At 42.8% G+C, this 15,365-nt stretch overlaps 1 protein-coding gene across 1 annotated transcript in view; it reads right to left on the bottom strand.

Annotated features, from left to right (window-relative positions):
- Positions 1–15,365, bottom strand: part of slc8a4b (solute carrier family 8 member 4b) — a 178,845-nt gene that overhangs the window by 53,856 nt on the left and 109,624 nt on the right. The window contains exons 10-12 of the mRNA XM_080451065.1: positions 14,752–14,848; positions 13,574–13,756; positions 12,232–12,424 (exon numbers count right to left, since the gene is read on the bottom strand). Coding sequence (XP_080307191.1) covers positions 12,232–12,424; positions 13,574–13,756; positions 14,752–14,848 — 473 coding nt within the window. The remainder of the gene's footprint in view (positions 1–12,231; positions 12,425–13,573; positions 13,757–14,751; positions 14,849–15,365) is intronic.

Below are 15,365 nucleotides of genomic sequence, written 5' to 3'. Positions count from 1 at the left end.
AACATTAGCCAAGAATAGCAGATCTACGGCTATTTTTGGGCGAAGAGATTTGATGTGTAGACGGGAAAAGTGCTTAAAGTACAGTTATAAGTCAAGTCCAGTTCTCTAAGACTACAGGGGTTTAAGTGGTTAAGTACAGTACTGTACAGTGTAGCGAGGGCGGAGGGAAGTTGAGAGTGGGAGCGGAGCAGAGAGATAAAAAAACTAAAAAAACTAAAAAACAACAAAGCTTGACAGAGAGAATTAGGAAGAGGTTAGAAGAGGTGGAGAAACACATTCCACAGTAAATCCCATGACAATCCAGCCTGGAGTAGTTCACATCTAAATTAACACTCTCTGGAGTGGCTGGATCTCACTGTGCACATGCACGCGCACACACACACACACACACACACACACACACACACACACACGCATGCGCACACACACACACAGCTTTAATTAAGTCAAACATCTTAGTATTCTGCTTCTCTATCATTCTCTCCTCCTCCCCTCTACATTTTATTTTCCTTCTGCGTCTTCACTTCTTTCCTTGCCTCCCTTCCTTCCAACCGTGCTTCCTTTCTTTAGTTCCTCATCTCCTCGCCCTGTGATGACCGTGTTGTGTTTGTGTAGTTGAGCGTTTACATTTGAAGTCAACTTGAACTCTGAAGAAAACTACATAAAAGATAGGGTCAGTGATATTGCTTTGTTAAAATAAGTGTTAAATAGCTTTATATTGTGATAGCAATCATTGCTATAGACTAGAGTGTTCTCTCCAGCACTTCAGTAAACAGAAAAGGCATTTTTAGGTCGGGATACTAATTTGATCCAATCAGAAGAGAGAGTGGGCCGCAGCTAGCCTGACACTCAGCCTGAATTTTCATTTCGTTTCACTCCATTATTCATTATCCTGAATCGCCTGAACATATTTTTTTAATGGGCGTGGCTAGCGATTCAGGGGCTGGAGCCAGGCTAGGCCGCAGCCAGAGGCTAAAGCTAATCGGGGGTCCTTGGCATGGAAATGTTCGGGAACCCCTGGATTAGGTTGAATAAAAGATTATCAGATCGGATATCGGATTTAATCCTGACCAATCAAATGATCTCTGTTCATTAGCTCTAAGAGCAGCGCACTGTGCTCAGCACCAGACCGCCGCAAGAGCAGAAGAAGTCAAATTATCTTGGGAGGAAATAACAAACCCAGTTAATATGTCCGTCACGTCCTGTGAGAAGTGTTGGCAGTGTAAAGCTCAGTTCATAAGCCCAATGAATATTCGCCATAATAAATTATGCAGACTGATACAAAAATGACTGCTGGGTGGACCTTCTAGACTGACGTATGCTCCGGGTCCGTGTGGATAATATATAGCAGATGGCAGCCGGCAGTTCATTTTGTGTGTCTTTGCGTACCAGGCCGTGTGACCTGTGCTTGACAAATGTTGCGTATTAAAAAAAGTGGCACTTGCTTGCAGGTCTAGTCGTTTCATTATGCATGCTGCACTGTGGACATGAACTTTCTCTCTTTCCGTGTCACTGCCCAGGTATGGCCTCTGGTCTAGAGCATGGGTTCCCAAACTTTTCAGCCCGCGACCCCAAAATAAGGCGGCCATTGACTCGCGACCCCACCTAAACCTGGAGGTAATTTATGCACATAAACTTGCACGTTCGGTGCGCATTTGAAATGTATTAAACTGGTAAAATGTACTATTTGTAATCATTTTAGGTTGTATTTCATCCATTCTGTTGAATTTAAAAATTAAAAAAAATGACCCAAAATAATTTCTTGACCCCACCGTCAGTCTCCCGCGACCCCAAGTGGGGTCGTGACCCCGACTTTGGGGACCCCTGGTCTAGAGCAGTGGTTCTGAAAAGTTGGGTCCGGGGCCCCTCAGCGGGGTCCTTGAGGGGGTTCCAGGGGGTCCCAAGCTAATAATTATTGATAGTTAGGAACCAAATGGACCCTTCGAGGTTTGTATCTCTGAGAGTTATGGGGGTCCCTGGAACTAAATATTTTGAGATGGGGGTCCGCGGCCAAATAGCCTATCATTGTGGGGGTCCTTGACCTGAAAAAGTCTGAGAACCACTGATATAGTTAAAAAATTCTCATTTGTAGACTATATATTCAAAGATTAGCGCACATTTTCACGTTTAAAAAAAAATAGCAGATCTACAGTAGCGCGGCACAGAGTGCCGCGCTATGAGCTTGTAGATCTGCTATTTTTTAATAGCCCAAAGAAATCTAAAAAATGACTCGCAGATGCGTTCCCGGTCTTAATGGGTTAACACCAAATAATAATACAATGGCATCCCTGGCCTATTTTATGTCTGTACGACTGTACTTCTAATTGGGTGCAGGGAGAGGTATAAAGGACCTGGATATGTGGGATAGAGAGGCACTGGACCAAAAAAACTGGCTCGAGAAACTACTGCTGTAGACATTAAGCCTCTATTAATCTTCTCATCACCCTGCAGAGGCTCTGAGCCAGAAAGCTCCTGCAGTATATTTGGACTTGAACTTTTACACTTAGTGGCAAATCCTTTGGCTTAATTTTTGTTCCAAGTTTAGTAATAATTTCCTCCGGGGGTATATACTGTATGAATATTACCGTTAGGGAGGTGATAATGTTACAGTAAAGTGGCGCTATTCAAGGTTCTCTCGTTTAATGGCCAGAAAGAAATGTCAATATTCGACCCGTAATTCACAGTTCAGAGTCAGGTTGATCTGAAAGGAAAGGTCCCTGAGGACAGTCTAGCAGTAATGTACACTGTTTTCTATGCGCACACGCACACACACACACACACACACACACACACACACACACACACACACACACACACACACTTTAAGCATCACTCCGGTGTCCTTGGGCACCATGCATTTTTAATGTGCTGATGTTAGCGCTGTTAAATTGACCAATGCATAAAGTGGTTGGGAAAGCATATCCATCAACCCCCCCCCTTCCGCTCTACAGGGCCCTATTAAGATAGTCCTGTGTGTGTGTGTGTGTGTGTGTGTGTGTGTGTGTGTGTGTGTGTGTTTGTATGTGTGTGTGCTCGCGTGTGTGCTTCCAAACATTGCCATGGCCAACCAAAATCTCAGACAGGGTCTGAGGGCTCGCGAACATTGTGCTTAAGTTGCGTGCCAGTGTCGCGCACCAGAAATAGCCTACAGTATATCTAGTTGATCGACTATTTCCGCTGCGTGACACGGCACGCAATCAAGTATAAAAATCTGGCATGTGTGAGGACTATAAAGGGTCTTGAGGCGTGCCAACTGATACCAGCTGGCCTCTACAAACAAGTGTCACGACAAGGACAGTGTGTGCGTGTGTGTGTGTGTGTGTGTGTGTTTGAGAGAGAGAGAGAGAGAGAGAGAGAGAGAGAGAGAGAGAGAGAGAGAGAGCGAGAGAGCACGAATGAGAGAAGGAAACAGGGCTTGGCAAAAAGGAGGAGTGGAAGGGAGCTTTGAGAGGAGCAGAGGGAAGCAGCCGATATAGAGGGATCAATAATGCAGCATCACCACCATGTTAAATGAGTGTGAGGTTGGAGAACACAAGTCCTTTCAGGATTATGAACCGGTCTCCATAAACGAACGCCATCTGTTTTGTTAAATGGCCCTGCCTGCCAGCTGTCAGGGCCGGGGCTTTCTCTTTGAATTATTTCTGACACGAAAGTCAATATGTCCCAGATCCGTGTGACTCGAATGTAATCATCGATGGGAAATATTAAAACGGCGCCGCATGACGATCGCGTTCCACGGTCCCGACGATTAATTTATACTTGCATAACGAAGTGTAAATCAGGCTTAACAACTTAACTCATTAACTCCTGAGGCCGATTCTACAAAAGCCTTCGAAATCAGTTAGTTCTCAAACTCTTTGGGGTATTAAACAGAACCTGTGAAATACGTTTTGTGGAGACATTTCCCTCTCTCTCTCTCTCTCTCTCTCTCTCTTCTCTCTCTCTCTCTCTCTCTCTCTCTCTCTCTCTCTCTCTCTCTCTCTCTCTCTCTCTCTCTCTCTCTCTCTCTCTCTCTCTCTCTCAACCCTTCTACTTCTTGTCTGCGTCTTCTTTCTGTGATTACCTCGTCTCTCACCTCCACACCTACATCACCTCCTCTCTCCTGGGCTCCTTTGTCCTCCTTCTCCTTGGATTCCTCCTCCTCCACACCTCTCTCTCTCTCATTCCGTTCGCTGTCGGGCAGACACCTCGTATTCTCCACATTTAAACTTTTCATGTTGCTGTTTTTTCCCGTAAATTAACGCCCTATACTACCCCATCGTACGAGAGTGACGCACAAAAGTAGAGAAAATTACAGATCTACAAGCTCACAACACAACACGTCGCATTGTGAGCTTGTAGATCAGTTATTTTCACTTTTCTGTTTTTGTTTTAATCATAATAAAGAGGAACACTTTTGGACATATGAGGTTTCCACCCGACAGCAACGATTTTGCTCTTTTCTCCTCTCACGGCTCAGACGCCCCCACACACCATCCCCCCCCACACCCATCCCCCCCGTGTTCTCACCAAAGTTTCACTCCGTTTGTGTCCGTTTTGTCAAAACGGACAAGAGAGGAAAAAAATACTTTCTTCATACATATTTTTCTGTCTCACAAAAACCCCCTTTAATCCCCTCACATTCGTTTTGTCGCTCTCTCGACGTCCGTTCCCTCTCTCCTCACTTTCTTCTGCCTCTCATTAAATTTCTTCTCTCCGATGACCTTGGCAAGTTGGCATTGTACCGTACGCCCCCCTCCCTTCACCACCCCCCCTCTCTCTCTCTCTCTCTCTCCCCCCCATTCTCATGCCCCCCATTTACAGTGTCTCTTAAGTGTATTTTTAGATTTCACACCGGATGGAGTTTTAACAACGTGCTCCTCTTTAATTCATGCTCACTCTCAGCTCTCTCTCTCTCTCTCTCTCTCTCTCTCCTCTCACTCTCTCTCTCTCTCTCAATCTCTCTCTCCCTCTCCTCTCTCTAATCTCTTCCTTTCTCTCTCTCTGCACCTATCCCCAATTTGCTCTGTCATGCTCATCCTGTTACCTTCTCCAGATATACTGTATAATACAGAGCAGTTGTTTTCCAACCCTTTTGTTCTCGAGGAACACCAATTGATTGGCAATTAAGTCAACAATATCAAAGCACACCTGTATTAAAATAGCAGACCTACAAGCTCTACAAGCTATCTTTGGAAATCTGTGATTTAAAAAAATAAATAAATCAATACATTTAAAATGCTTTCCTTTAATGACATGCCCAAAATAGGGACGTCAGACAGTGGTTATAATAAACTAGATTTTCAGGCCACTACGCAGCATTCAAATCTTCAAACTGGAATGTAACATACTCCATATATGGGTATGCTACATTCTTCCACCATCCACCCACCGTCCATCCATATAAGCAATTTTAATAGGTTTAGGCTGCTATGGGGCCCTCACACCTAAGTCGCATATGGAGACCTCTGTATCTGTCAGTCCTTGTCCCTTTAATGCCCATATATGGAGATGTCTGTATCTGTCAGTCCTTGTCCCGATTATGCCCATATATAGAGATCCCTGATGCCAAGCTATATTGGATATGATTTTTAGGGTATATAATTTACTGATACAGCAAATAAAGGAGATTATATAGTCAGGGGATATTAGCAGAAAAATGTCCAATCTTGGAATAAATTCCTTACCAAAAAAAATCTTCACCAATGTGTTTGTAAAAGTGTCTAGTAACACATCTCACAAAGACTGAAATGCAGTTTCCCTAGGGGAATTTTTGACAGCTGCTGAAAGTTGGGGTACCCACCATAACCTTATGCAGGGAAAAAAAATCGAAATTTAATTCTGTTTTAAGTAGCATGTGAGGGGGCAAACTAGGGTGTTTTTATGATTCTGAATCCATTGCAAGCATTTGTTTTGCACCAAAACCACTTCTGAATCCATTGCAAGCATTTGTTTTGCACCAAAACCACTCCTTGGGCTAAAAACAGCCCAATCTCAATGGGCTTTTTACACAAAAAGTATACCTGGAAAAGGCCGTTTTTAGCCCAAGGAGTGGTTTTGGTACAAAACAAATGCTTGCAATGGATTCAGAATCATAAAAACACCCTAGTGGATTCAGAATCATAAAAACACCATAGTTGACCCCTCACATGCTACTTAAAACAGAATAAAAATTTGATTTTTTCCCCTGCATAAGGTTATGGTGGGTACCCCAACTTTCAGGAGCTGTCACAAATTCCCCTAGGGAAACTGCATTTCAGTCTTTGTGAGATGTGTTACTAGACACCTTTACAAACACATTGGTGAAGATTTCTTTCGGTAAGGAATTTATTCCAAGATTTTTTTAGTATCCCCTGACTATATAATGATTCATACAGTAACTGTTTGTATAGCTATATTTATTCACTGCAATAATAATGCGTGGCTGTCACAAAATGCCATGGCACATCTGGACTTGTCTCACGCCAGTGCCTCAGCATACTGGTGGTGTTGAAGGAGCACAGATACAGAGGAGGCAGGCAGAACGCTCCATCAGTTTACAATGGGACATTTTGAAACGCTAAAGATGGCAAGATGAGTTATGTTGACAATTTTCAGTAGAAAATTCGACAAAGTATCAAAGTATCTTTAACCACATAATACCTGGTGTCCTTATTTTGGGCATTTCATTACACAGTAAACATTTCACTGTTTTCCAAAATGTCCTGCCCTCATTTGCCCCTCTCTTCTCTCCACTCTCTCTCTCTCTCTCTCACCTCTGCTGACCCGACACAGCCCCTCTCTCTCTCTCTCTCTCTCTCTGTTCTTTCCTCTATCCATCCTTCCATCTCCATCCATCTGACTTTTTGCCAAGGCAATTTAACTGGATCATAACCTTAACTCATAAGTCAGCATCTACACCTCTCTCCCTCTCTCTCTCTTTCTTTCTCTCTCTCCCTCCCTCCCCCTCTCTCTTTCTCCATCTCTTTCTCTTTTCACAGACTATTAAACAGCTCTGTATTAATCTATCACTCTCGTCCACTTCACTAGCTTGTAATATCCTCTCTCAATATTCCCTCCATATCTAGTATCTCTCTCCCTCTCTCTCTCTCTCTCTCTCTCTCTCTCTCTCTAGGAAAAGAGTAAGGAATCAAAAGACAGAGGAGGGAGGGAATGATGGAGGGATGGGGGAGAGAGGGAGAGAGTGGAATGGGTGAGAGAAAATTCTCGGTTTACATCCGAGGGGCATTGGAGCTGAACTGACAAGAGGATGATAGAAAGAGAAAGAGAGAGAGAGAGAGAGAGAGAGAGAGAGAGAGAGAGAGAGAGAGAGAGAGAGAGAGAGAGAGAAATAAAGACAATAATTGAGAGAAGAGAGAGCATTGGAGGGGATGAAAGAATCCGAATACAGTTAGATCACTGACTCTGTAATAAAAAAATAACACATGCTGGGTCTATAAAAATCACACAATATCATAAATTGCATGATGGAACACAAGAGCTTCACTGCAGTGAAAGCATCAAGCTTGAAGAAGCTTTTTTTGTTCCCTCGCTAACCTTAAATGAAGTTGTTAATGCTGCTCAAACTTAGAAATTGCATTACACTATCAACCGAGGGCTTGTGTTAATAAACATGCGCGCGTGCACACACACACACGCACGCACGCACGCACGCACTCACACACACCACACACACCACACACACACACACACACACACACACACACACACACACACACACACACACACACACACATTCTGCAAACAGAGAAATGTTTCACCCCCTAATTCACACCTGGCAGTGAAATGCATCTTGGGTGATCACATGCAATCTGGTCGGCTAGCAATCCAAGTATTAAATGCACTAATGATGCGCCGGGGATCGATTGAATTTAATGTTCATTTAAATGCGGCCAGTAGATCGATTTCTAACTATTTCATATTATTCAGAACGTTTTTGGAAAATTTGTCAAATTATGTATCTGCCAGTAGCCACTTTGGATTTGAAAACTGCAACAATTTACAGTATTTCCTGCTCTCTCTCCCCCACGCGCTACATAAATCTGTTAACTTATAACACCTAGAAATTATTTATGGCTGTTTTTTTTTCAATTGCTTTGTACTAGCAGGTGTGAGTTTGAAGCCAGTCGGTCGGGTGGTTCTCCAGATACTGTACGTTAACTACAGACACACGCACACACAGAGAGATTTCGCACATTTATAGTAGGATGAAATAAAAAAAATACATATCCAGGAAAGCCAAAGCCTCTTCATGCTGCTGCCACGGCCAGGCAAGCGATACCTATGTACAGTATTAACAAAAGCCGTTCCACCGGACTATGGAGCAGCTTCTACCTGTCAACCACCAGGCTGCTGAACAAGCAATGAGAAATAACAGAAACCACCTATCTCCATATTCTAACTTTTTGCGTTTTTTTCGTAAATGAACACCATACTTGATCATACTACAGCGCCACACTACAGTAAATAATCAAAAGTAGCAAATCTGCAAGCTCGAAACGCGGTGCGAAGCAACACATTTTGAGCTTGTAGATCAGCTACTTTTGCTATTTTTTTTATTTGAATCCTGAAAAGTAACCCGACAGAGACGATATGCACATATAACCTTGAATAAACTCCAGCTGTACTGGCTTAACTCTCTCTCTCTACAAAAGACGTACATGTCTGATATCTGTTGCTAAAAATGATATCTCTCACTTACACAAGAAACGGTTTTGCTATATATTTGCTGCTATATACACACACCTGTTGCTAAGTTTATATTTGTGTACAAAGGGATTCTACTGTTGCGCCTCAGCCTTAAACGGCCAGTCCGGTGCGTCACAAGGGTAGAGACAATAGATGCAAAAGGGAAGGACGCTGGAGCAGCACGGACTATTTAAGCCTTTTATTTATGCAGTGCAAGTAATAAGAATGACTGACGTTTCGGTCTTTCGACCTTCCTCAGAGTCATGATTTATATTTATATTTGTGTCTTGTTATCTGTCTTTGTTTTTCCTTTGTTCCTTTATTTATTCTCTATTAATTTGATTATTTCTGAAACTGCAAAGCGATGGGAGCTTGTACAAACTGTAATTGAACTCTTTTCCACCTGCAAACTTGTGATGTGACAATTAACTCGAAGTTTAAATTGTCAGAGGGGAAAACAGCATTTTCGTAGAGTGTGTGTGTGTGTGTGTGTGTGTGTGTGTGTGTGTGTGTGTGTGTGTGTGTGTGTGTGCGTGTGCGTGCGCACGTGTGCGAAAGATCTTCTTAAGCTACAAACAGAAGATCAGGTTGGAAATTATTCCAAGCACCAAAAGGCAAGAACAAAGCCATTGAACTTCTCTGAACATAGATGAAAATGACTGTGCTAAAAAGTCTATCAGTGAACAGAGAACAGAATGTACTTTCATATGCTATCTTTGAAATAAAAGTTTAAAAATGTGTTTGTTAGTTTGTGGGGAACATCGAACACGTACCACTTTGTCCTCTGTTTGGTTGTCAGAGGACAACAAGCTCCATTCACACATAACATATCAACAAGTTTTAAATGGCAAGTTAAAATCACACCCAAGGTTATTATGAACCCCCCCCCCCCATTTATACACACAGACTTGGTGAATCCATTACCGACAAACTATTGAAAATAGTGCTTTTTTTTGGCCAAGTACTGCAAGGACTTTGTCAAACTGCCATGGATAATGGATATTGTGAATGAGTAACCTTGTAGAGCGGCTGATGAATAATCACTTAAACCCCGACATTGTGGCGAAAGCTTTTGCTGAAAACAGCAGATCGACAAGCTAACAACGCGATGCGTTGCGTCGCGATGTGAGCTTGTCGATCGGTTGTTTTCAGCAAAAGCTTTCCCCACAATAACAGAAAACAGAAAAGACACTAGTACAGATCCCTGAGGGACTCCGCTCAACCATGTGGGTGGTTAAGCAACAATTCTTTAGCTGGTTAAGAGCTGTAGTTCTGATCACACGAAAAATAGCCGATCTACAAAAAGAGATTTGGTATAGAGGGTGAAAAAAGGAGGGGGCCAAGTACAGTCCCCTGGGGGACACCGTTCAACAAAGTAGTGTTTAAGTGGTTATCTTGCCATTTCCAAAAAATATATTACAATAAAAAGTCTACAGTATATGTCATCCGAGAACAAAACTGCCGCCGGCTGTCCTGAAAGGAAATCCATTGCATTTGTCGACAAGCTATTGAAAAATAGTGCTTTTTATAAACAGCCAAAGGTGGGAATTAATTGAAATAGTCCAGCCATATCAGACTCCCAGATACAGCTACCATAGATGCAACAACAGAACACACGGCTAAACACCGACGGCCACACTGTGACTCACTTGACTGCAGTTTTAAGATAATGATGAAAGCAAGTCTTATCATGAAATTACGAGTGTGGACTTCAATATACTAAACTGTCAACAACAAAACAACAAGGGAAGACAAAATGCCACGCAAAGGGCATCTATCTCAACAACATCCCCCTTTCAAAAATATTGCTTCTTTTTTCAATTTTCCGTAATTGCTGAACAACAAATTACTCCACAAACACAGTGAAGGACAAGGCATTTCTGTTGGAATAAAAAGCACTCAACGTAGCATCTTTCCAGCAGGTTGCACAACACACAGTGTACAGCACAGTAAGTACATGTAATTAATGTCTCGAAGTCATGTGGCGTCCAACACATTAGCATTGCCACTTATGCAGACGACAACGCTCGTATATCCAAAAACACCTCATACCGAACGAGAGGGTGAAACGTTCGACACATTATCTCGCTGTGCAGGATACGTCAAGGGGACGATGTATCATTTTGGCTCCATTTAGCATAATGGAGCCGACATACAATAACAACATGCAATCTGCATGTGGCCAGGGCGTACCGTTATTGAGCGATGCCGTCACACGCTTTGCATTAACACCAAGCGTGCACTGTATATCGTCGCTGTCAGGCAGAAACCTCTTATCTCCATATTCTAACTTTTGGTGTTTTTTCATAATATAACGCTCTACTTGATCATACAGCGTCACACAAAAGCATCAAAAGTAGCAGATCTGCGAGCTCGAAACGCGTCGCTTCGCGCCCGTTTTTTCAATTCGAATCCTGAAAAGTTTCGGACATGAGAGGTTTCCACCCGACGGAGACGATATGCGTTCTCATCACGTACTCTCCGTCTGCATCGGATCTCATTCTTCACGCGCGCTATGCAAGTCAGGCGTGCGGGTGGAGAAGGTTGGCAGCCAGGTCTGTCTATATTGTTAATGGACATACTGTAGGGTTGCTGATGCTGTCTGCACTTAACACGACCATGCGGCCTGGATAGCATTCACAACGAGCGTCCGATTTGGCACTCTGTGCATTTGCTCATGATATGTTGTTGTTGCTCATGATATTTGCTCAGATATACAAGCTCACAACATGAGCTTGTATATCAGTTTTTTCCTGGTGCATGATACCCAATTATACCCATGCAGCATAAATATGTATAACTCAGCTGCAGAGAAAACAGAAGAAAGGACAGTGTCTCTTTGGCAAAGAGTACACATCCAAAAACAAAGTGCTCTTTGGTACAAGGGTGACAAAGTTAAATGGCTAAAAGGGGGGGGGGGGGGGGGCATTTAATTGAATTGGCTACTGCATGGCAAGAATAAAACGAATTATGCATCTATGCTTTACGGCACACAGCCTTCATCGGGGTGACTAAACCACTAACTGATTAAACAATTCTTGCCATGCAGTAGCCATTTTAATAAAGACTTTTCCACAAGAGTGCCTTGTTTTTTTCCCCTTTTTTGCCAATTATAGGAATAGTTCACCCACAAAATGCTTTTTCTTCTATCAATTTGATGAATTGAAGTAAATAGGAGGCCAATCTTAACAAGCAAAAAAATATATTTAAAACAGCTTATAAGCAGGACAGTAGTAGTCCCCACTGGATTACACTGAGAGTTGTTTTGGAGTTTATACTGTAAATTGTTTTGATATAGTTTTGCCTTGGCCTCCTATTCACTTCAATTAATCAAATATTGGAATATTGTATCAGGAATGTGACCAAAACAAAACAAAATAAAATCTCCTTTAATTCAAGGCTTCATGGGGAGAGTACTGTAATTCATAGGACTTTTTGTGGGTGAACTATCCCTTTAAGTACAACTCAGGCTTTAATGCCCTCTGGTAGTTAACAGAGAGCTGTGGAGACACTGGACAGTCTAAAGCCACGTATTGATCCAGCTGTTGTTGTTTGTTTACTCACATGGTCTCGTCGTTCTGGAACTCCAGCTTCCCGGCGACCAGCTCAAAATCCTCGCCGGCTCTGGCCGTGCCGTCCACGGTGCGGTAGGGCACGGCCACCAGGCCACGCGCCCCCGACGTCCTCTGAACCTTGACCTCCATCACTCCCACGCTCTCGCTCACCCGCTCACTGTCAGACTCGAAGGTGAAGATACCTAGAGAGAGAGGGGGAGAGAGAGAGAGAGAGAGAGAGAGAGAGAGAGAGAGAGAGAGAGAGAGAGAGAGAGAGAGAGAGAGAGAAACACAGTAAGAAAGTAAGTATGAAATAAATAAAGAGATATTCGGGACAGACAGACAGACAGACAGACAGACAGACAGAGGGGGTGACAGAGGGGGTGACAGACAGACAGACAGACAGACAGACAGACAGACAGACAGACAGATAAGAGGGGGTGACAGATTAGGTTGATGAACACCCACGGTCACTCACTCACTGAATGTCTCCAAGCTAAATATACCTTGAGAGGATGAGAGCGACAATTACAGTGTGTTACATTACTGTACCACCTACTCTCTATAGATAAGTGACCACAGGCTGTAGGTAAACACTCACACTCCCTCGCTCAGGCTCCCTCTTTGTCTTAGGATGTCACCAAAGACGTGTACATGTACTGTATGTACTCTCATGGTGACATGGTGGTGGTCTGGGAACTGTCTTGAAGGAGGACTTCATCCATTTTCAGTGGTGGAAAGTAACTAAGTACATGAAGTACTGTACTTAAGTACAATTTTGAGGATTTTTTACTTTACTGGAGTATTTCCATTTTTCTATACTTTTACTTCTACTCCACTATATCAGAGACAAATAATGTACTTTTACTCCACTACAATTATGTGAAAACTTTAGTTACTAGTTACTTTGTAGATTTTGATTATTATTACAAAACATACATTAACCACTTCCACTGTCCATACTCACTCTGCATCTCATCGGTGGGCTATTGACAGTTCAGAAATCTGCCTACCAATGACATCATCGTTGGGGATTCGAAGCTATAATAGAAAGAAACTACAGCCTTTTCTCTTCCTGGAAAGTGTTCATGTTCTAAATGTATTACTAAAAAATAAATCTTATTTGAAATGACCAAACCTGTCTATCGATGATGGTAGGCATGTTTCTGAACTGTCCACAGTCCTCCTCTGAGACACAGAGCAAGTCATTGTGCCATCTTATAATGAGCTTTAGAGAGGACCAGTTATATGAAGATACTGTAGGTTGAAAATGGACAGTGGTGGGAAAAGTACTCAAATTGTTTACATAAGTAAACATTTCAAAAATGTCCCCATTGTCATTGTCCCATTACCTGCATGGTCATCGTCATAGATGGTCACGGTGGCGGTATGGGCGTCGCCCAGCACCGCTTTGGGGGCGGTGCTTGACTCCTGAGGGGGCTCAGGGTAGCCAACCACGCGCGGGTTACTGAGGTGGACGTAGAAATACTCGTCCTCCTCAAAGATGTCGTCGTCAATCACTCCAACCGTGATCTCTGGAGAGAGAGAGAGGAGGGTTTTTAGGTGTTGCGATGTGTCACTGATTTTCTGCTCTCTGTTCATAACTTCCCTTGAGTCCAACCATGCTCAGTTTTTGATGGGATGTACTGTAGCTACATGAATTGCTCAATTTAATTCTTACACTTGTCCATCATGCTTACTAGATAGATTTTATTGGCATCAATTTAAAACCAAACAGGGATCAAATCACAAAAAAGCCAAAGCTTGTTTCCATTGTGGTCCATTTAAAACAATTAACACCCAAACAACAGAGAAACCAAAAAAGAGAATCTAAACGGTTAACACAATTCTAACAAAGTGAACAGTAGATGGGAGGCCAGGGATGCAGACACGAGGAGACTACCATTCACAAGAGGCCCTTTAAAGGCTCACAGAGTGAGCCGTCTACAACAATGGGGAAAAGCCAGCCGGGGAGAAACTTGAGCTATAGGTCCAATTGGTATGTAAGTGAAGCCATGATTTAAGATCAACTTTCAAATAGAGTAGGGAATTCAAGGATTCAAGTTCTGCTGGCAGAGCATTCCACCAAGTGGTACAGTAGCTGCATAATAAAAAGCATTATTATCCTTGAGGGTTTTGAATTTGGGGGGCACAAGGCCAAAGGAATTCCCCCTATAGTGGAGTACCTACAGTATAGGAATACTACTGTTACCCTACTGTTGGCTGATAAGTGGAATCTCAACTCACCATTTTGTGATTGACTTACTAGTAGAACATTCAAGCAAATCTTGACTACTGGGATTGGTAATTCAGATTGAGGTTTGAAATATCATATATTTGAGGATATTAGGGTTAGGGAAAAATACCTTCAATTTAGCACCTCTTCCAGGCCTTGAAACAGATTAATAAGCGAGCGTGAAGAGTGTTCACGTGTTTAGTTTTTTTTTTGGTAATCAATATTAACATTTTTAATTATCAAAATAATATTACTTTCAAAATGAATATGTCTAATTGTTCTCTTGCTGATTACCTTTAAGGCTCTCGCCAGGCTTGAAGAGGAGAGTTCCCTCTGCAAACTCGTAGTCAGAGCCTGCGTTGGCTGTGCCATCCTCTGTACGATAATCCACCTGGCAGACACACACACACACGCACGCGCGCGCGCACGCACGCACGCACGCACGCACGCACGCACGCACGCACGCACGCACGCACGCACGCACGCACGCACGCACGCACACACACACACACACACACACACACACACACACACACACACACACACACACACACACACACACACACACACACACACACACACACACACACACACACACACACACACACACACACACACACACACACACACGCACACCCACACACACACACACTTTGAAATTATGATAATAATAAAAACTCGAATAACATTAAAAGGGAATACTTTACTTACCCAAAGAAACACTTGAATAAACAACCCAAAAACATAGATAAAAAGTGACTTTCACTTTGACTTTCCAAGAGTTAAAACAGAAGCAACCAAATCTCTGAAAACCAGCCATGTTATGGATGAAAGTAAAGAAACAATGAGAATACAGGAAAAGACAGAGAGAGCCAGTGGGGGGGAAAAACAAAAGAAAAAAGTGGAGA

This window comes from Gymnoscopelus braueri (genome assembly GCF_963280865.1).
Source record: "Gymnoscopelus braueri genome assembly, chromosome: 15".
NCBI lineage: Eukaryota > Metazoa > Chordata > Actinopteri > Myctophiformes > Myctophidae > Gymnoscopelus > Gymnoscopelus braueri.
The sequence above is the reverse complement of the archived record's forward strand: the minus strand, read 5'-3'. Positions and strand labels throughout refer to the sequence as shown.